The 21,734-nt window shown below is 41.5% G+C and overlaps 1 protein-coding gene across 2 annotated transcripts in view; it reads right to left on the bottom strand.

Moving 5' to 3' along the window:
* Nucleotides 1-11,583: 11,583 nt before the first annotated feature.
* Nucleotides 11,584-21,734, bottom strand: part of SLC4A8 (solute carrier family 4 member 8) — an 86,238-nt gene continuing 76,087 nt past the window's right edge. Inside the window, exons 22-25 of one of the 2 annotated variants that reach the window (XM_020966231.2) lie at nucleotides 21,537-21,674; nucleotides 20,852-20,943; nucleotides 18,400-18,495; nucleotides 11,584-16,592 (exon numbers count right to left, since the gene is read on the bottom strand). In XM_020966231.2, coding sequence (XP_020821890.1) covers nucleotides 16,589-16,592; nucleotides 18,400-18,495; nucleotides 20,852-20,943; nucleotides 21,537-21,674 — 330 coding nt within the window. In that variant the 3' untranslated portion in view covers nucleotides 11,584-16,588. Of the gene's footprint in view, nucleotides 16,726-18,399; nucleotides 18,496-20,851; nucleotides 20,944-21,536; nucleotides 21,675-21,734 lie in introns of both variants that reach the window. The other variant, XM_020966230.2, reaches the window with a different exon arrangement.

Raw genomic sequence — 21,734 nt, 5'->3', positions numbered from 1 at the left:
TTAAGTGGTAAAGTTGAGACTTGAATGTGGGTCTTTTGATTGTTAATAGACCACTCTTTCTAGCACCATGAACTTCTCTCCAACTTCTCTGTCCCTTCATTTCTTCATCTGTAAAATGAGGGTGATAATAATGCTCGCTCTAGCTCCCTCACAGAGCTGATGGGAAGAAAACTCTCTTTTTTTTTCCTTTGAGTGAGGCAATTGGGGTTAAGAGACTTACCCAGAGTCACACAGCTAGTGACTGTTATGTGTCTGAGGCCAGATTTGAACTCAGGTCCTCCTGACTCTAGGGTCAGTGCTCTATCCACTACACCACCTAGCTGCCCCTAGAAAACTCTTAAAAACCTTAAAGAGCTATAAAAATGAGAATTGTTATTAATTATGTCTTATTATTGTTTCTCTCCCCCTTTAAAATCAGTTCCTTTAACCTCTAACACCAATGACAGTATTTTCTTCTCACAGGCCTTTGGTAAATGCTTATTGACAGATGGCAGAGATTGTTTACTGATTTTGTTATTCTGAAGGACAGAAATAAATTTCTGGAGGGAGAAGTGATGAAGAAATAGTTAAACTGACCTCACTCCCTGACCTAGTTATTATAGCATCAGCTCACCTCACAACTGGATCTTTATTGCTTAGAGTCCTGGGAATGAGCAAGAAAATTCCAAAAAAAGGAAAAATCAAGTTTAGTTACAACTAGACAGAAGAACATACTTACAGCTAGAGACCAGGCTTTTTGAAACATAAGCCTTTCCCTTTTACTCCTGATATATGGGGATGAAATATGGAATGACAGTGATGGATGGGGAGGTATCAGGATGGAATGGAAAAGGCATTGGATTTGTAATAAGAGGACCGGGTACAAATCGCTGGCGATTCACTAGCTATGTGACCTTCAGCAAATCACTTAAACTCTCTGGACCTGAGTATCTTTATTTGTAAAATGCATGATGGGAAAGGGGAAAGGGAAGGAGTTGATGAGATGACCTCTAATGTTGCTTTCAGCTCTAAATCTATGCTCCTGTGATGGGAATAAATTTCTCTTATCACACTGATGTGATAAATAGAATGAGCATAGAATTCCTGGAATGAAAGAGATCTCATCTGGTGAGCCTCCAGGTAAAGCTTATCTATAACCTCCCACAATCTCATCAGGAAACTGGTGAGTTTCTTTCTAATAAGTAAATAAGGTGTTTTCTTGAAAACGTAGAAATCCTTGACATCTGAGACATTACTATTTCCAAAGCATCTAATTGCCTTTCTGTCTTTAAAGTCCATCTAGGTCAAAGTAAAATCAGTAGATGCTAGGGAGGTGTTGGGGAATTCTTACTCTTTTTAACTTTGGCTACCTGCAGCATCACTCTTTTTTCCCCTTATGTTAAAGACCCCCTAGAAAGCTGCTAATTACGGGTAAGCTCAAAGCAACATGTGGGGTGAAGTCCATGACTCACACTCCCCTATTTGCCTCTTGGAGGTTGGATCCACTGAGTCTATACATTAGGTCCACTCAGTGCAGCAACTGGAATAAAGGCTCCCTGGGTTAAAGGAACCAAAAAATAAGGAGATTTCATCAGTTTCTCCTACCCACCTCAATTCCTTCATTTGGTGGTAAATGCCTCTTTAAATGAATGCTTATTAACCCAACCATTTGCACTAGAGAAGGAAAAAAGAAACCCACACACAAGACTTACATGGCCTAAGGAGATTTATTAAAGGATATTCTTTTTAAAATAATTTATTTATTTTTAGTTTTCAACATTCACTTCCACAAGATTTTGAGTTCCAAATTTTCTCCCCATCTCTCTCCTTCCCCCACACCAAGACGGCATACATTAAAAGATATTATTTGTAGTCAGCTGGTGATGAGAGTAGGATACTGTAGGCCTCCAAATTTGCATCCAGATTAGGGTTATGGTGTGTCAGGCCCTCAGGCTGGGGTGATGTTGCAGCTCTCAATATGTATTCCCAAGAAGTTCAATCTCTGCCATGTATTAGAGATGCTGCCTCCTTTTCCAGGATGGTGCTTGGTGGAGAGCACAATGTTCTCTGCTACCTGTTGTTCCAGATCTACATTTTGTATTGCCTGTGTGCAATAACTGGCTGAGGGGATAAGAGTATGAGATTGGAATGGTTTCTGATTTACCCAAGATTAGCCAACAAGAAAAACAATTTTTTAATAAAAAAGATTAGCTAAGAAGAGTGATATGGAGATTCCTATCTATGATGGCCAGTGCTATAGAACTATCTGGGTTTAAAAGAACATTTTGTGAGGTTATTATAAAAAGAGAGGGAGACATTCTTGTCTGGTTTTAGGGGTTGAAACAAAAATGAAGGGATAATTAACAGTTACTGTATATGTACCAATTTCCTGATGAATATCAAGAGAATGGACAAGGTTTGTACTCTTCAATGAGGAAACAAAAGCCTCATAGTGGTACTTAATGATAATTTTTTTTCCCCTTGGGACTCTATATGATGCTACACGTGAATGCTCACTCAGATTCCTTAGAAGAGACGGATTAGGGTAAGTTAGGTGGCACAGCAGATAGAGCACCAGCCCTGGAGTCAGGAGGACCAGAGTTCAAATCCGGCCTCAGACACTTGACACTAGCTGTGTGATCCTGGGCAAGTCACTTAACCTCATTGCCTAGCTGAAAAAAAGAAAAAGAGATGGAATAAATTTCCAATACACCAAGATTCTAACAAGTTGTTCCGGGCCAGGCCTCACTCATGTCAGTCTGGTAGCTCAGGCTGAGGATTGGATAGCATTTAACAAAAAGTTTATTTAGCAGTGGCAGCCAGGACACAGCCCCGTTCCAGGTGGGCACAGCTCCCTTCACCTCTGCATTTGCTCTTGACTCACATGCTACTGAGAAGTTTGTCAAACCTGAGACTCTGAGCAATTCCTGGAACACCCTGTTACGATAATTAACTTATTTTAAGCCTGGGGAAATATAGTGGTCCCTAAGATAATGTGATTCCCATCTGTGTGGCTTTCCAGAATTTACTTCAGATTTTTTAAAAGTTATGAATACAAACCACAATTGCTCAGGCCCCCATGAGGAAAATTCCCAGAGGGTTGACTTTCTTTCTTAATTTACATTTATATCTGCCTCTCTGTGGTTGAGGCAAAATTGAGGTTGACAGAAATATATAAGTAATGTAACAGCAGATTACATTACAGTATCTGTTGATAGACAGAGGGGAATTTGAAGAAAACACATATCTTTTTTCTTAGAATTTCCCTCAGTCCTTGAGTAGGTAGGTACAGCTTGTGGAATCACCCTGAGTCTTCTGTTCTGGGACTCCTATACTGATGAATGCCCTCTCTGGTATCTCCCTTCTGTCACAACTCAGTCCTACCTTCTCTTTTTCCTTTCGCTGGCTGCCTCTGAACTGCCAGTTCTTCTTGACTCAGCTCTGTTTTATTCCACTCCTTCCTCTGTGATTCCAGATGCCTGAAATCTTTATTTGGTTCTGACAAAGCTCCTCCTTTTTATACTAGTTTCCTAGGATGTGACTGACTCTCTCCCGATGATGGCTTTGATTGATTGGGGGAGGTGCAAATGTTTGGCTCTGATTGACTCAGTCAACAAGCATTTATTAAGTACTCACTGCATGCAAGGCTCTGTGCTAAGTGCTAAAAAGACAAATAAAAGTGGAGAGATAGTGCCTCTCCCCAGGCAGCTTACATTTTCGGGGGGGGGGGGAGTCAACACGTAAAAAGAAGTTGAAAAGTGGAACGGGAAGGGGAAAGAAGGTACCCAGAGTAGGGGCATGATAGAGAGAGGCCTGTGGAGATGAGTCAGCACTGCACCCTGGATTGGAATGAAAATGTCTTTGACCTGGGCTTCCTCCTTCAGTGGGAGGTTCTGGGAGGAGCTAGTAGATCAGAAGGTGAGGCCTCAGAGGCATGGGGTACTTACAATATGAGATGTAGTCTAGGGCTAATGTGATCTTCCTGATGAGGAGTTTCTTTCTTTTTTTAAATAAAATTATATCTATATAAAATGTATATATATGTATTTCTTTTTTTGGGGGGGGGTCTAGGCAATGGGGTTAAGTGACTTGCCCAGGGTCACATAGCTAGTGTTATGTGTCTGAGGTTGAATTTGAACTCAGGTCCTCCTGAATCCAGGCCCAATGCTCTATCCACTGCACCACCTAGCTGCCCCTATGTATTTCAATCAGCAAAAATCCACCTTCTTACTCTTTCACTCCAAACTCCCTTGCCTCCCCCATTGAGAATGAAGAACAACAAAACTTGTTATGCATATGTATGGTGAAGCAAAACAAATTTCTATACTGGCCTTTTTAAAAATTGTGATGTTCAGAGAATGTGATGAATTCTTATCTCTTTGACCTGTTTTCCACATCAGTCGTTTCTGTTGTCAGATATATTACATTTTCTTCTCTTTTTTTAATCTTCAGATTTTGTTCAAATAATTCTTGCTATGTCATGGAGTCAATGACTTCTGCTTAGTCTATTCTAGTTTTCAGAAGGTTCCTTTCTTGGGTAAGGTTCACCACTTTTCTCTTCTAAGCTAATTATTCCCCTTCTAGTTCATTCCTGCAGAGGTTCTATTTCTTTTCTTTTTTAAACATCTCACCGCTCGCTTGATTCCTTCCAGGTATCCATTCCCCCCCCCCTTTAAGCCTCTGCTTGAAGTTGCTATAGAGTTTCTCCTTCTTGGGGGGAATCTCTAGAATGCCAACAATTATTTGTACCGGTTGGCATTTGGTTTATTCATCTCTCCAGCTCTGTGCTAGGGCCAGGCTTCACCTCTCGATGTGCTTTTGGGTGGGGGTGGTTGGCACTGTTTATTCTCATTGCACATCCCGTGAATTCCTGCTCTGACCTCCATCTCCCAGGGTTAGACCTCCCCTCCCCTTGGATCTTTGAAGTTTAAGAGTGCTCACTCTTCAGATCCTCAATGTCATCTCAGGACAGAGAATTAGGGTCCTCAGAGCCCCTGGCCCTGGCCTGTTCTAGTCTGAGCTCTGGCACCCCCACTGGTCAACAGTCCCTGTGGCTCCTGAGGCCCCCACACTGACGCTTTCTCAGGAAAGTCCTCTACTTTTACTGCTTCTAGACCTAGGGCCTTTTAGGTTACACATGTCCCATCAAGGGTCATGCTTGTCTTGCCACAGACTCTGCCAGCAGGGTCCTCTTTCCTATTTCCCATTGGTTTCTACCTGTAGTTTGTGGGGAAAAAGAAGTCACTGTAGTTTCTCATTGGATTTCGTGATCATTATATAGTGTCTTACAAACTGATGGGTTTTGCTGGAGGCAGTTAGAGTGGCTAGTGGTGGGCCTCAAACGAAGAATACCTGAGTTCAAATTTGATCTTTGACATTTACTAGCTTTGTGACCCTGGGCAAGTCACTGAAACTCTGATTGCCTTTATTTCCCCACCTGTAAAATGGAGATAATAATTCTTCCGAGGGTTGTTGTGAGGATTAAATGAGATGATATTTGTAAAAGCACTTATCACAGTGCCTGGCTTATATATGCTTCTTCCTTTCCCTTTTGCTGGAATAGGGAGCTGGACAGAATATACTTATTCAGAATGCCATCTTGTATGGAAGCACCCTTATATTTGTGCTGGGCTTTCTATGCCTTAGGTAACTGGGAAGCTATATCAAGTGCCTTACTTTCTTGGCCAATTAAGTCTCAAGGATGATTTTATTGTCTTTATAGAGAAAACTAGCCTAGCCTCAATGGCAATTTCCGGTTCTGGTACATGTTGCTCTAACTGCATATAGAGATAAAGGCTTTACTTATTAACATAGCTATGTATAAATGTGTAATGAATGCATGCATATATTCTACAGTAATCAACACTGAATCACTTACATTCAGAGGAAAGCTAGGGCTTGTAGTTACAAAGTTCTAAGAAGCAAAACCATGTTCTCATCAACATAATAAGAAACGGGTAGAGAAATGCAGAGACAAGACATTATGGAAAGCATTGCAGCAGTTAAAGTGTTGCCACAGTCTTTCTGTTTTCCCTGGTGTTTGCCTCTCTTCACCTGAACCATCAGCTCCAGGGATTCATCGGCCAACTCCAGGTAAGGGAAATAACCAGCCTTGCCTTGGAGATGGGCTTCTAGTTAAATACCCAGAGAGCAGCCGGAAATAGCATGGAGAAAGCCTAGCGTGGGGAGGCTCACTGTGCTGGGATGGAACTGGTGTGCAGACAACTCTTCTGGGACTGGATCTCTACGTCTCAGTTTCTTGCAAATCTGGAACCTAGTGATTGCACTATTAACCCTTTCTACCTCCTAGGATAGCCGTACAGATCAAATGATTTTCATTGTTGTGAAGAGAATATGAAGGGTTATGATACAAGGGAATAATACGATCATTCCTCCCTTCCTCGGACCCCAGAGAGGAGGCACAGTGAGAGTATTTTCTGGTGAGACCACTAGGCGGACAGCATGAGAAAGGCCAAGAATCTTCTGCACCAGAGCAAGGACAGCTAGCCAGGAGCACTCTTCCCTAAAGCCCAGGTGTGCCATTGTCCCATCTCTGCTCAGGAGCGTTGCGGAGCTGGAGGCCTCAAAGTGCCTTTGGGCAAAAGAAATATGTTTTCTCATCAGCTCACAAGTGACCTCCTTGGCTTCCTTGAAGGCCCAACTAAAACCTCACGTTCTACAGGATGCCTGCTTAAATCTTAATGCCAGTGCCTTCCCTCTGTCAATTATTTTCTATTATTCATCTATTTAGTTTGCTTTGTATACACTTGTTTGCACGTTGTTTCTCCCCTTAGGTTGTAAGCTCCTTGGGGGGCAGGGACTATCTTTTGCCTCTTTTTGTAGTCCCAGAATTTAGTACAGTGTGGGCACACAGTTCAGTTGCTTCAGTTGTGCCCAACTCTCCATGACTGCTTAATGAATGCTTCTTGATCGTTTATTGATTGATATTTCCTCATGCCAATTTCATAAAAAAAAAGAAATAAATCTAGGATATGAATAATCTCTAGTGTATTACTGACCTATCTTCAACTGGCTTCAGAATCTACTGAGGCAGCTGATGGCACAGTGGCTAAAGAGCTGGACCTGGAATCTGGAAGGCCTGTGTTCAGATTTAGCCACCAATAATTAGTAGCTGCATGACCCTGGGCCAAGTTATGTATTCAACTGCTGATTGTCCCAGTTTGCCCTGCTGCAAAATGGGGATAAAAAATAGCACCTACCTAACTCATAGGGTAGTTGTGAGGATCAAATAAGATATTTGTAAAAGCACTTTGCATAGTGCCTGGCACATATTAGGTGCTTTATAAATGATTTTTCCCTTCCTGTCCCTTTAAGAAATGGGGTCCTCACCCTCAACCTGAACAGATTCAATAACCTAGCAAGCTCATTTAGTGCATTTAATGACAATGAGAGCGATGAGTTGGCTGATTTGGTTGGCAACCAGGAAGCGGTGAAATAAACATTTCTCTATCCCATGCTTTCCCCTAGATCAGAGGGGGAAACAAGTAGTGATTGGCTGACAAAATGCCACCCCCCACCCTCCTACTCCCCACTCCAGGGAAGACACGGTAAAGAAGGGATTGTGGAGGGAACCCAGGTTGTCTCACCAACCACTGACCATTAACCTGACTTTGAATCTATTTAGCGACTGGTGTCCAGTCTCCTGCTTAGCTCTTGATCTGATCACCTCCACTGTTTGACAACTAGTAGCCATTCCTCTGCTCCATGCCCAAGTGTCCAGCTTGGAGTTCACCAAAGACTCTCCTTCTTGACCCTCTATGCTCCTGTGTGGTGCCCCCTTGACATTTTCCTCAGATATCAGGCTCAAAGTCAAGGCCACTTGAGGTATTCTGGATAAATGGGCATCCTTCTGCATTCAAGCAATTTTGGTGCCTCAAGTTGCCATGGTCAAGTCTCTGGGAAAGTGCAAAACTGAGTTATAGGAAACCAAACAGAAGCATTGAGTGACAGCCTACTGTTGTACAAAAAGCATTGGATTTGGAGTCAGAAGACATGGATAGAAGTCGTCTATGTGATTTGTTGCTTAATGGCTCTGAGACATTGCCCATGAGCTTTATAATCCATAATAAAGGCCATGTTTATATTGCACTCTTCGGGCTTTATTTTGAGACAGGCAGTAAAGATTCTTTACCTTCCATTTATGCCACATATCTCTTATATATGTGTATTGTGCATTTGCATATTGCTTCCTTCATTAAAATGCAAGCCCATTGAGGGCAGAGAATATGTATTTCTCTTTCTTTGTATTCCTAGCACTTAGCACAGTGCTTGGCACACAGTATTTAATAAATACTTGTTAACTGACATTCTCAGTTACGTAAAAAGAGTTTTCTCTCCATATCAGATTCAAAGATGGGCACAGACCTACCCATAAGACACAATGAATTTATATCCAATAAAAATGTACTCCCTTCCAAGATCTGTCACTGACAAGCTCTGTTTTAAGGGGGAGCAATCAGAGTTAGCAATTGTGATGCTAAAAATAGAGAGGGCTGTTGCAACTTTTTAAAAAATGTGCAGAAGGAAGAGCAGAGCAAGTTTTGAAAGTAATGTGTGGAATTTATTATATACTTTTTAAAAAATATGGAAGATTCATGGTTTCATATACAATCTGCTATTTATGTTCAGCTGTGTTTATGGAAATTTTTTGTGCGTGTTTAAATTCAGAATAAGTTTTTAAACTACCTAATCTTGGGTAAATCACTTGACCTTTCTGGGCCTCTGTAAAATGAAGACTGGACTATTGAAAAATGAATGGCAATCAAATGAAGGTTGAATTATTGTTATAATGCTTTCTCACTCTAAACCTGGTCAATGGGTTTCGGTTTCCACATTTGTAAAAAGGAGATGATGGTAGTGCTACCTACATTGTGGAATTATGGTGAAAAACAAATGGGATGTGTACATAAAGTACACTGTGAACCTCAAAGCGCAATGTCAATGTTGAAAATCTGAGTTCAAATCCCAACTCTCTTCCTTACTACTTGCGTGATTTGGGGTCAATCACTTCATTGCTCTAGACTGCAGGTTTCCTCATAAATGCAGAGATTGAAACCAAATGCTGCCTAAGGCTGTACTCTGATAAACTTGACCTAAATTCCTGGCCAAATTTAATATGTATTATTGAAGGGATGATTTATGAGCCCTAGAAAGGTGAATGTATTAAAGGTAGTGAGGTGGCACAGGGGACTTGGAGTCAGGAAGACCTCCTGCCCACCCTTTGAGAAGCAATGCCGTAGATTAGTGGTTAGGGACTGGGGTGACAAGGCTCTGTAATCTTGTCCCCTCAACGTGCCCTTAGCAGTGGTACCAAACTTCAATCAGAAGGATATTGCAGACTGCACATTGACTTAGAAACCCATAAATTAATGCTATCTATGTTCTATTGCATTTTTATTTATTTTGTTAAAGTATCTCCTAACTACATTTTCATCTGGTTCTGGCCACACTCAGGAGCGCAGGACCAGATTCTGATACCTCTAACTAAAGGAAAAGTTTAGAATTGTTAAGGATGCATTCATTACTCACCTTATGCCCACAGATTCATCAGAGTAGTCTCTTTGGAGTACTTTGTGCCCAAGAATTCATACATTGCCCCGGGCATGAGGGAATTCCCTTACACAGACCTAAAGTTCCTGCCTGATCCCTGGAGCCACACTCCTTGGTCAGGAGTAGGACCTACCTGTCTCACTTCCTTTCTCTAGGGATTACCATGTACTGCATAAGCAGAAGGGCTGGTCTCACAAATGCCAACAGTGAAAGGCAGGCTTCTCCCTATGCTCATGGGAGAGAAGCTAGTGCATCCCTGACAGAAGACTAGAGCAACTACTTTCCCACCCCATGGTTCAGGAGCATTACTTTTCTGGTCATGCTAACATAGTGTGAGGTAGGGAACCAAAAGGTCTCAGAAGGCCTGAATCTATATGGAGTGGAGAAGGAGGGAATCCCAGGGAGAAAAGTGTCTGCTCCTACTGGCCTGGGGCTCCCACACTCAAGTGGGGCTAAGAATTTGGGAAGCAATAGAGCACTGGCCCTGGAGTCAGGAGGACCTGAGACACTAGCTGTGTGACCCTGGGCAAGTCACTTAACCCCAACTGCCTTACCAAATAAATAAATAAAGAATTTGGGAAGCAGATTCTGGAATAACTGAGATCATAGCCTTGATCAAACTAAACCCATCAGCTAGAAACCTAGAGTTTGAGCTAACACCCAATCCAGACTAGGCCAGCAGACTCTAAGGACAAGCTCTAGATTGGGCAGCAAGAAACCAGAAGGCGGCATTAGAGTGAATCAAGTCCTAGGACTTCCTGGTGGAAGAAAATAGGGTTCAGTTGGCTGTGGTACCAGGGCCCCGGTCAATTAGGAAGTCTCTGAAGAAATGATCCTTCTTTCCTCTGAATTCCCTGGGCCCTCCTCTTTCAACCCTTCATTTAGACCAGAATTCTGTACTTGTTGGATATTTTGGGTGTGACCGACCATTCCTTTTTTTTTTTTAATACCAGGCATTCTCCTTGTCCTTAATTAATCCTTCTGTTCCCACACACCAAAACATGGGTAGTAACCACAAATGATGAGTACTGGATTTGAAGTCAGAGGAGCTGGGTTTGAATTCCTGCCTCTGGCAATTACTAATTGTGTGATCTTGGGCCACTTACTAAATCTCTCTGCAGGGCAGCTAGGCATCACAGTGGATAGAGCTCTGGCCTTGGAGTCAGGAGGACCTGAGTTCAAATCTGGCCTCAGACACTTGACCCTTTCTAGCTGTGTGACCTTGGGCAAGTCACTTAACCCCTAATTGTCGCACCAAAAAGCATAAAAAAAATCTCTCTGGGTCTCAGGTTCATTCGTAATATAAAAGGATTAAACCAAACAGCAAGGTACCTTCCAACTCTGAATCTATGATCATTTGGTCTCTGTCAAAGAACAGTAGTGGTGTGGCTGTTTACACAGACATTTATTTTTTACCTTTAGGAGGCAAGCAAGATGGAGATAGGACAGATACAATTCCGGTTGCTTCAGAATCACAAACACTGGCTCACACAGACACAGACTATGAGATGACACAGGTGTGGGAAACAATGCCTATTTCTAACACAGACTTTGATGAGCACATTACAATTACATAGTTGTCCTCCATTTTATTTACACCATTTGAGTGTGGAGAGGTTACATTTCACGCAACAGAAAATATATTTGGGAATCTTTAAAACAAAAATATCTCTATCCCTACATGTAGCCGACTAGAAAGAACATAGAAAGCAGGGGGGGGGAAATGTGCCAGCACCTTTATCTTTCCTTTCCGTAGTGAAGGATTGCTCTGCTTTTCACTTAAACATTATCAGCATGAAAGAACAGACATTTTGTCAGACAGACAGACAGACAGACAGAGGAAACCCACCCTCAGAGGGCTGAGCACAGAAGGAAGGAGGGGGGTGGAATTTCAGTTCGTCTTCCAGAAAGAACTCATGCTCATTGCAGTTTGGCATCTTGGTTTCCAATGTCATCATGTGTGTGAGGAAACCATGAGTTGGCTTAAGCTAAAAATCTGTTCAGAGAGACCCAAGCCATGTTTGTTACCACTGATTTCCCAGGCATGTTGAAGTGGCTTTTTTTTTTTTCCTGATGAAATGTGAATGCTGTTGATTAGAAAGAGCTCTGTGTCCTCTGGAGCTGGGAGGGGATTGGGATGAGGCTGTTTCAACTCTCTTTAGAAGAGCCAGAAACTAGTCCAGTTTACTCCTTTTGAACTACCAAATCCAAAAGGGCTGTTCCTGTGGTAAGTCACCGCAATTCTTGCTGACTTCCCAGATCGCTTCCCTCCTTTTAAATCCTAATGAGGTCATTACTTTAGCCCTTGTTTGGTCTTCACCCTTCTGTTAAGCTAAAAAGTGGTAATAGAGTCAATTGTCCATTTTGTGTTCAACTAGGGGAATCAAGTGGCACAGAATCATAAAAAGCAGATAAAAAAATCATTTAATTTTGGAATGTTTTTGTTTTTATATTTGACAAATTCACAACACCACACCAAATAATGAAGCTTTATTGTTATGACTTCCTTCTGGAGGAGCTGGAAAGCCACTGAGCTTTCCTACCCAGCCCCCTTCCCTTCTCCCCTTCACTTTCAACTTCTCCTTGCTCTCCTTCCATCCCCATTGGTGATGAATGGTATCATCCATGCTAGTCGTCGGGACCCAAAGTAGGACTGAGAAGTATTGCCTCTCTTTTGTTAGGTTTGCTGCCCCTCTGGTTCCCACTTTCTCTGGCATAGAAATTATTTAAGGACCTATGACGACCATGAGAGAATGAAGAAAGGCAGAAGGGAAATGAGGTTACAAATCTTCTCCCCACCCCAGCCCCGAAAGAGGAGAACTTAGAAAAGCTAAAAGTGTAGACATCGGAGGAGAGAAAAAAACATTGTGAATTGCCAGCTTATGATCTAAGGAATCTTCTACTACACAGGAGGCCTGAGAGACTTAAAACCAAAATAAAGTTGACGCGAATGGAGACTTTGGCGAGGGTTACTGAATCTCTGGCTAAGCTGTTGCCTTGAGATGCTGCATACCTTGAAACATCTAACACAGACAACCATTTAAAAGCCCAAGAGAAGTTACTGAAACCCATGGTCAGCAAAGTGAGGAACACGAGAAGCACAGAAACCTGCTAAGTGTCTCATAGCACGTCAGAAAGGCCAGGAAACTTCTGCCTCCAGAAAGGGCTGAAAGACTGACAGAAAACAGAGGTGTAAATCAGCAGAGAAGGCTCAAGAAAAAACTTCAAATGCTCTACTGAGAAGCTTGGAAAAGTTGAGGGCATAGTGGATGAGTAAGCCCTAGGATATGTCTCAGCTGGCCAGCTTAGGACCCCGGAAGAATCCCTCAGATGAAAGATCCTGTCAAGACTATGAACATGAACTGTTGCATGGGGGTAGCCTGGAACGACAATAGTTGTTTCAAGGTCATTAGGGGGAATAAAAGAAGGTCTTCAGCATTTTGGGTGGACTCCTGGGAACAAATTTATGGGAGGACAAAGATGGACTTCATGCATGGATTTCAATCGGCATTGTTCGAGAGAATGTCCAAATTTGGTAACATCAAAGATCCCTTTGAGTATTTGACAAAGGAAATTCAAACTATCTTTTATGGGGTATGTTGTTCACTTTTTATCTCACAGACCTCCCCAAAACAAAGTTCTAAACAAGTTGAATTAATATGGGGTTAGATACAAGGGGGAAAGGAAAATCCTTTTCTCCTGATACAAACATGTTATTGGAGGGGGTGGGGTGATATCATACAGCTACAAGTACAATATATATAATGATCACCTACCTGAACACCCAATCTTGCCATCTTCCCTAGAGCCTCAAAGAGGTGAGAAATGTTCCCCTACTACTGGCAATGCATTTAGTCCTGCTTTCCTCAATCACTGATTCATTTGTTCATTCATTCATTCATTCATTCATTCATACATACATACAAGAAGCATTAATTAAGTGCCTGCTATGTGCAGGCCAGCCTACTGTATCAGGCTAGAGGAGAGATAATTAAGATGTGGTCCCCTAAAGAAGTTCAAAATGTAGTAAGAGTGGATGGGCCTCCTTCCTTCTTACCACTCTATCACCAACCTGTCACATCCAATTTATGCCTGAAATTTCTCCTTCCACAGTTTTCCCAGCCAATTAGAAAATGACTGCCTCTTTGTCTCACTGCTCTGGGAATGGTTAGCTACTTCCCTAAGTTGCTCTTCACCCCCCAAAACAGAAACTTACCCTTAATACGTGTTCACTTTTATTGTCTATTTATGTGTTTGCCCAAAAATGCTACTGTTTCTGCTTGCCCTCAATTTATTCAATCTGAAATTAGGAAACCTTTACACAGAGAGAAAAGTCATATTTTCTAAGTCTTATTTTAAAAAAAATAGTCATGGACTATTATAAAGTGCTTAACGAAGGTTTTTTGTTGGTTTGTTTTGTTTTTAAATGGTGCTGATGATGGTCTTATAGACACATTCTCTTTCTTGCCATACATCCATATTCTCTTCCTCTTCCTGAACTATCTTCTTCCCTATTTCTCCCTCTTCATCCCAACAGTAAACTCATCTTATACCACCACTTCCACCAACCTGAGTTGGAAAGAAGCTAGGGTTGGGATTGATCTCGGTGAGGATGAGAAAGAAGAAGGTATAGGATCTGGCTCCATAAATACCTACATGTCTTGAAGTTGTACTAGATAAAGTTAAGCAAAGATACATTTTCTGGTCTCGAGTAGCATGCAAAAGTCCAAAAGAAGATAAATTATTGATGCCTTAAAAGAGAGGCGTTTCTCTAAAGACACGGGTTTTTGTATTTGTTGAGTGCTTTTCTCCTGATATGTTCCATCCTGTGTAACCGACAAGAAGAGGTTAAGGGAGAAGAAGAGATCAGAATGGTAGGACAATTAAAAAGGATGGAAGAGAAAGAGGTCAGCCAATTTCCTCCCCCTCCTACGTGTTTACCAATCCTGTCCCCACCCCCACCCCCAAAGCACATCAGGAACAGAGAAAAAATATACTGCTATAACATATATTTTAAAGCAATACCTTTGGGGGCCTTTGGACTCTTCAATTTTTAAAAAAAATTTGGATGAATCATTTGCATCAGCACTCACTGCATAAAGATCTCTGAGTCCACTTGGACCAGCTTCTTTTGGAAAGATCACTCATCTGAGCAATTAGCTAGTGAATATAAGTGTGAGATAGATTTTCAAAGTAACTTCTGAAAGAGTTGAAGTTACTTGAACTTGACTATGAAGCCAGGTGCCTGCTTACTGGACCCAACTATCTGAACCAGGCATTTGTTGAGAGATATGGTATCTCCCCCCTTTTGTTTATTTGTAAGAAGATGCTTTTGTCAAGGGTATTGTCCTTTTGTCCATGGAGAAGGTGAAGAGGGGTATGGAAGAAGGAAAGGAGAGGAGGGAGAGGGAGGGAGGGAGAGGCTGATGGAAAGCAGAATGAGGGCTGAAGGGAAAGCCAGATGGGTGGGGGAAAGCCCCAACCTGCTTCACCTGAGAAAGCCACGGGTGGCCAGGGGGGAGGCTGCTTAGCCTCTTCTGTACCATTAAAGGTGCCCACTTCCCATCCATCCTCCACCACCACCATACAAAGCCTATCAGTTCTAGAATACCCTGTGTATAATACAAGCAAATTCTCTATAGACTGTTGGTGTGATTTTCCTTTACTCCAATACATTCTGTGAGCAATTGACGATCAATTCCAAAAGCATTAGAGTAAAAACAATTGACATCGCTTTTAAACATAAAGGAGAGAACAGACTAACTATAAATATTGATCTTAAATTAAATATTAAAATTCATCTCACCACTTTCAGCTTTGTTTCCAATGATATTTTTGTATCCGAGATGTGAAAGCCTGAATTTTGGTAAACTAGTGGAAATTCAAGATGATGCCTACACTATGTGACTGAAGGTATTTTCTGTCCATTGCCTACAGTTGTTTGCTACTAAGGCAGCTAGGGTGACTTACACAAACACTGAATCTCTCCAGAGGTGGCACCAGAATGTGCTCACACGAAGCAGTAATGAATGGAGAGCAGCAAGACACTGAAGTCTCTATAACGTGGTAGTAAAATTATTTTTGCAGACTCCCCTAACCTGGAGGAGCCTTGAGAGATCACCTCTCCCTATCTATGGGAAGGATTATGCTGTAAGGTTTACAAAGAGCTTTCCCCAAAGGTAACTACCTACTCTTCTCTCATAAATCTACCCAAAAAAAGAGATACTGTATCAAATCTTATGTCTAGAAAGTATGTCCTGACTTTAACCTAAGTCTCTTCTGCCGCACTTCAATCTGTCTCTCTCATTCCGTCCTCAGTGGAATCTGAGAAGAGCTGCTCATCATCATTTAAATAATCTCCCTTTATAATAATGAAGACAGTTATCACCTTCCCCCTCAGCCTTCTCTTCTCAGTTATAAAGAACCTCAATTCCCCTTTACAAATTTTTACTTTCCAAGATTATCGACATGTGTGCCGGTGTGGCCATGGAGCTATGAATCTGCCCCTTCTTGGGCCCACCGCAGTTGTGGGCAGCATGTCAGAAGCCCAATCCCTGGAGAAGTCCCACTAGAGCAGCCATCCCAAGCCTGCCACTCCGTTAAAAGGTCCCCAGGCCAGAGAACTGACCTGCTCACTGTCCAGCGAGGAAACCTCGTACAGTGTCCCACCCCTATCGTTTTTCATTCTGCCCATTATCGTGGTACAGCATGGCAGCAGAGGCTGCGATCAGAGGCTGATGGGACTCTTCAGCAGCTGAGGAGAAGATTCATGGTGTTCAACTGGTCAGCAAGGAAAGAATTTCAGAATTGCCCCAAAATGGAACGTTTGATGGTAAATGGTGGCAACTGCTCTGAGGTCGGTGCAGGAGGAGGACGAGGAGGAGGAGGAAGAAGAGGAGAGAGATGACCAAGAGGCTTTCTTCTGTTTCCTTCCAAGCTTACACTTGGAGACTGCCTGCTGGTATAAGGATGGCTGAATGTCCTCTAAAGCGCACTGGAAATAACTGAACACTTCTGTGTGGCTTTAATATGAATCCAGTTATCTGAATGAAGAAGGGGCCAGGATGAGTCTCTTCATTTCTAAGAAACTTGCTCCCTTCTCTGTTTCCCGGCGCTTCCCTGAGTTACCTCCCAGGACATCTCTTCCATCCCAGCAAAGATTCTTAGTTGAAAAGACTGAATAAAAGTATTACCATTAGCCAAAAAAGAGAACACATGATTCATTCCTGCTTTTAACACAATACTTTAAAGATGTCACCAACAGTTTGTATCCTGCTATATTTTAAGTTCAATTTACAAGGAGACTAGTTCTTGGCTAAAAATAACTGTGTGCGTTAAACAGTTCAACAGCTGTCTGGATTTTCCTCTGAAGGAAACCAAATTCTACATTTCACTCACATTCATTTTAACCCATTCAATGAAAGAATCATCATAGGTCTTTGGACTTTTCACATTTTATCCTCAAAACAATGCTATTTGGTAGGCAAGGGATTTTTATCCTTATTTTACTGAGATGTAGAGAAGCTAAGCAACTTGTCTAAAACTACATAGGCACTCAGGGGCAAAGATGGAATTAGAACCCAGGCCATCTGACCAATCCAGATTATTTCCATTAGACAGGGTGGTATAATAACAAATCCTGGGGTCAACTTCTAGTTCTAAAATTTACTATCTGTATGACCTTGAGCAAATTACTTGACCTGAACCTCCATTTCTTTATCTGTAAAAGAGGAATAACAATATTTGCACTATTTATCTCACAGGATTGATGTGAGAATCAAATTGAATATGATCACAGGATCATCATTTGAGATGGAAAAGATCTTAGAGATCACCAGGCCCGATGCCTTGTCTTTACATCTCATCACAACTCAACAAGCATTTGTTTAAGCACCTATCTGAGGCACTGGGGACACAAGGACAAAATGAAAAATAGTTTTTCCCTCCAGGAGCTTACATTCTACTGGGGAAAGAAGCCATGTAAACAGATGGGGAAACTGGAAGGTCTTAATCTTTTTGATTTACCCGAGAACACACAGATAATAAGTAGCAGGGCTAGAATTTGAACCCAGGTCCTTTGACTCCAATGTGAAAGTGCTTTGCTAATTATAAAGCATTATATAAATGTCAGCTATTATTTCCAATATGACTCCCAGAATCTCCACATGCCAATTAACCAGATAATAAAGCCCCCAAACTACTTTGGCTTCAATTATTTGAAAATTTTTTAAAGTGGCTTTGGACTGAATTATTCCCCAAATCTAAGGGTATAGACCTAGCCTTCATATGAAAAAGCCATTCCTTGAGCCCTCTAGTTTCCTTCACTGACCCAGTTAACATTAAGCCATGATAACTACAAATGAAATACACAGAACTTTGTTTCCATAGTAGGAAAAGATAAAATTCTAAGACTTGAAAATCCTCCATTTGCAGTATTTGTAGACAATCTCTTTACTAAGTTACAAATCAAATTAAAAATCATACCTATGCTACCCAAAACAGCCACTGTTTCAAGCAGTTAAGCAGATGCTGTAATTGCAGCACTGCGACAAAGTCACAAACAGATTTTTGAAATGGAAACCAGACAAAGAGTTATCAAAATCCCAATGGGCAAAATGGTCTTGAATCTCAAAATAAATTAATACAGAATTTGGGAATGCATGAATGGGAAGCCCAGAAATGAATCTGTTTGTAAAAGCACCTAGTGCTCCGGCATTGTGGGCAGTCCTGGGAGGCACCATCAGCTAAGACTTTGTCCTCCAAAGCAAAGAAGTATTTTAATTCATACAGTTGCAATGAAAACAAAACAAACCAGGTCAGGAATAACTGAAAAAATGCAATTCTCTTTACCTCTTTTCCTTGGCACTTCCTGTGTTCATGCTAAGAGCCTTCCAGACAGTAGTTTTAGGCATTTCATCAGAAATATTAATCTCAGAAGGGTCACATCTGAAATCAACAGTTAGGACAATGATTGCTTAGTCCACAAATAAGCAATTATTATCTGTCTGTGGCAAAAATCTCAGAGGGGAAAAGACTAGCATCTTTCTGAAAAGTCTGGAGGCCTGATAATGAAGTAAACTTTAAACTCAAATAGCACATTTTCTTCCCTGAACTGAATGCAGTTTGCTAACATCATGTCTCTAGTTCACTACCAGGGATCTGGAAGCTTATTTCATCAGTGGAGGAAAAAGTAGAAGTTCACCATTACTGCACGGGGTTGTAGGCAGTATCAAAAGGAGACCCTGGAATATGGTCTTGAGAGTTAGGCTGGGAGGTCACTCTACTTTCATGTTGCTTCAGTTCTCAGGAGCCAAGAGAGATCTAGAGGACCATGGCTCCTTCAGACAGGTCAGACACAATCCCATGAAAGTAGGTGATTAAATGGAGCTTCTAGGATGATCCTACAAATCTTCCTTGGGCAGCCAATGGAAACTGAGGGATTCCCACTTAACCACTAAAGGTTTCAAATCATGGGTGACTCCCTCAAAGTCTCACAAAACTTAGAGCAGATATGTAAATTCCTTGAAGGCAGAGGATTGTATCATTTTTTGTATCTTCAGAAGAAAGCACAGAGCCTATCAGGTGCTTAATTGAATTTATTGGCTGAACTCAATTTCTCATGCTTCTCCAGTAATTTCATCTAATCCTAGTCAACTCTTAAAGACCCAACCATAAAACCAAAAAATATTAGAGCTTTAAGGAACCTCAGAAATATAGTCCAATATATACCTGAGTGAGAATCCTCTCCACAATACACCCAAGAAAAGATCACCTTCAACTAATCCCTCCTTATGACGTGGAGGCGGGGGTGTTGCTGGAGCCAACTCTAACTGGCTTACATGAGCCAATTGTTAAATTTTCATCAACTGAACATGTACACCTCAGAAATTGGCAAATGCTACAAAACAAATTTGATTTATTATTTTGTTGATTGTCTAGATTTAAGAAAGTAATGGCGAAAATCTTGATAAAGCAGATCAAACTTAAAACTGTGTCTTGCATGCATTTTCCTCCCTGGAAAGCTGGCTGTTCAAAATTTACCAACACATTGCTACATGAAGGTGACCTGGGTCTTCAAAGGCTATGCCAGCAGATGGGCAAGTCCTACCAAAGTGAATCAAAGCTTTCACTTTTGGGCGCAGACACGGACTGGGTATCTCTTGGCCAAGGACCAGTCTAGCTGAGTTTGGAGAGGTTGATGCCTACAAGGTTGGCCAAAAAGTTCTACTAAGATATGAAGGAGCTGTGACCGCACTAGTGGAGAAAGTACCCATAATGATAAAACCGCAAGTTTTCTAAGATATTGAAGACAAGATGGCTATGAATCTGCCACTTCTTGCCCAACATAGTGGTGGGCAGCATGTTATAAGCCTAACCCCTGGAGGAGTCCCAATAGAACAGCCATCCCAAGCCTGCCATTCCATTAATGGGGTGCTTTAGAAGATTCCCCGGCCAGAAGACTGACTGACCCGTTCACTGTCCAAAGGAAAAACCTTATACAATGTCCCTCGTCACTGTGGTCCAATATGGCAGAAGAAGGTACAGTTGGAGAGCTCTTCCCTCCCATTCTCTTCTGGGCCATCACCCTTATTCAACTTCCTGCCTAATGCAGAAATCCCCTTTACAACAGCCCCAGTTAGGGGAGGTCCACTAATTGAACACTTTGTATGACCAGGAACTCATACATTGTCTTGTTCCATAATTAATTCAAATTGTTGGAAAATTCTTTTTGATACTGAGCTAAGATGCTATTTGATCTCCAGCTCCCCCTGTAATGGCCACATCCACTTTTCTAGATATCTTAGGGTATCTATCATATCCCCTTAAAGTCTTCTCTTCCCCAGTCCCATTGTTTCTCCCTCCCGCTCCTAGAAATGTATTTGCTTGTGAGGAATTCAAATAGGGTGAGAAATAAGATTGCTGTAACTAAAACATGGGTAAGTCAGACTTCCTATTAGTAGCTGAGGGGAAAAGTCCTGGTGAAACTCCTAGAAGCTGAAACTAATGGCTGAAAATAGGGTATAGGATTCTCCAGACATTCCAGTTATCCAGGCTCTTTCTGCACATTTATCCCAGTGACCAAGATCACAGGTTGTTCAGCCTTGGCTAAGTTCCAACTTACTTCCTCCCACTTTCAAAAGACTATCCTGAGCATGGATATTTTTATATCAAGAAAGGAAAAGGTATTTTCAGGAGAGGGTGGTTGAATCCTTGTAACAGTAGACAGAGGGCCTTCAATGACAAAACTGGGACTGGAATGCTCTCAAAGTCTCCAATTCTTTATGCTTTAAAATAATCTTACCTGAAATTGTTATTCTTTCCTGGACTACTCAGTAACTTCCTACTCTCCAAAGGAAATTTGTCTGGCCCCATTTCTAACATTTTCTCATCCTCCTGTGGAAAAAGGGGGTGTTATTACTTCTTAGACCCAGAAATTTCCCATAAGCATGGCCATTTCATGGCCATTCCCCAACCAACACAGTCTATATTCCACATCCCATGGGAAAACCTTATCCTTTTATAAAATCATAATTTTGTGTTTCTGTTAATTATATGTTCATCTACCTTTGTGAGCCACTTAAGGGAACAGGCCAAATTCTTTTCTGTGACCTTGGCCACTCATATGGATTATGCTTATTTGTATTTGATATAGAAACTAAATCACTAATTTTATGATTTAGTATTTATTTTTCACTCTAGACCATTGCTGTCTGCCTCAGACTATAAAAATTTGAAGTGCAGGGACTGGGTCTATTCAGTTATAACTCTGCGCAATCAGATATTCAACATATTATTAGATGATGATGTATTTTTTTTTCAGATTTGATTATAAAGCTCTAAAGTGAAGGACAAGAAGGGACAAAAGTCCTTAATCCAATCTTAGCAAATAACATCTCTGGGAGTTATCTTAGTGCTAGCTTTGGGATTCTGGAAATGAGGACTTTTTGCATTTGGGAATTGTGTCTAGTTGACACAATGATTATGACCTCTTCTTCCTTGGCCTTTTTTTTAGCATCATCTAGCTTCTTCTTCTTGCTTTCAGGCATGAGATCATCTAGCCAGCTCAGTTCTCGTTTAGAGAAACAGAGATCCATGACTTTCCGGACAAAGACCAAGGCCAAAACCTATGGAAGAAAAAGGGATGTGTATTAAAGGAGTCAATTTCCATTCCAGACACTACCTTC

The sequence above is a fragment of the Phascolarctos cinereus genome, unplaced genomic scaffold, assembly GCF_003287225.1.
Source record: "Phascolarctos cinereus isolate Bilbo 61053 unplaced genomic scaffold, phaCin_HiC Scaffold_1;HRSCAF=81, whole genome shotgun sequence".
Taxonomy (NCBI): domain Eukaryota; kingdom Metazoa; phylum Chordata; class Mammalia; order Diprotodontia; family Phascolarctidae; genus Phascolarctos; species Phascolarctos cinereus.
Note: the sequence above shows the minus strand (reverse complement) of the source record. Positions and strands in the feature narration are given on the sequence as shown.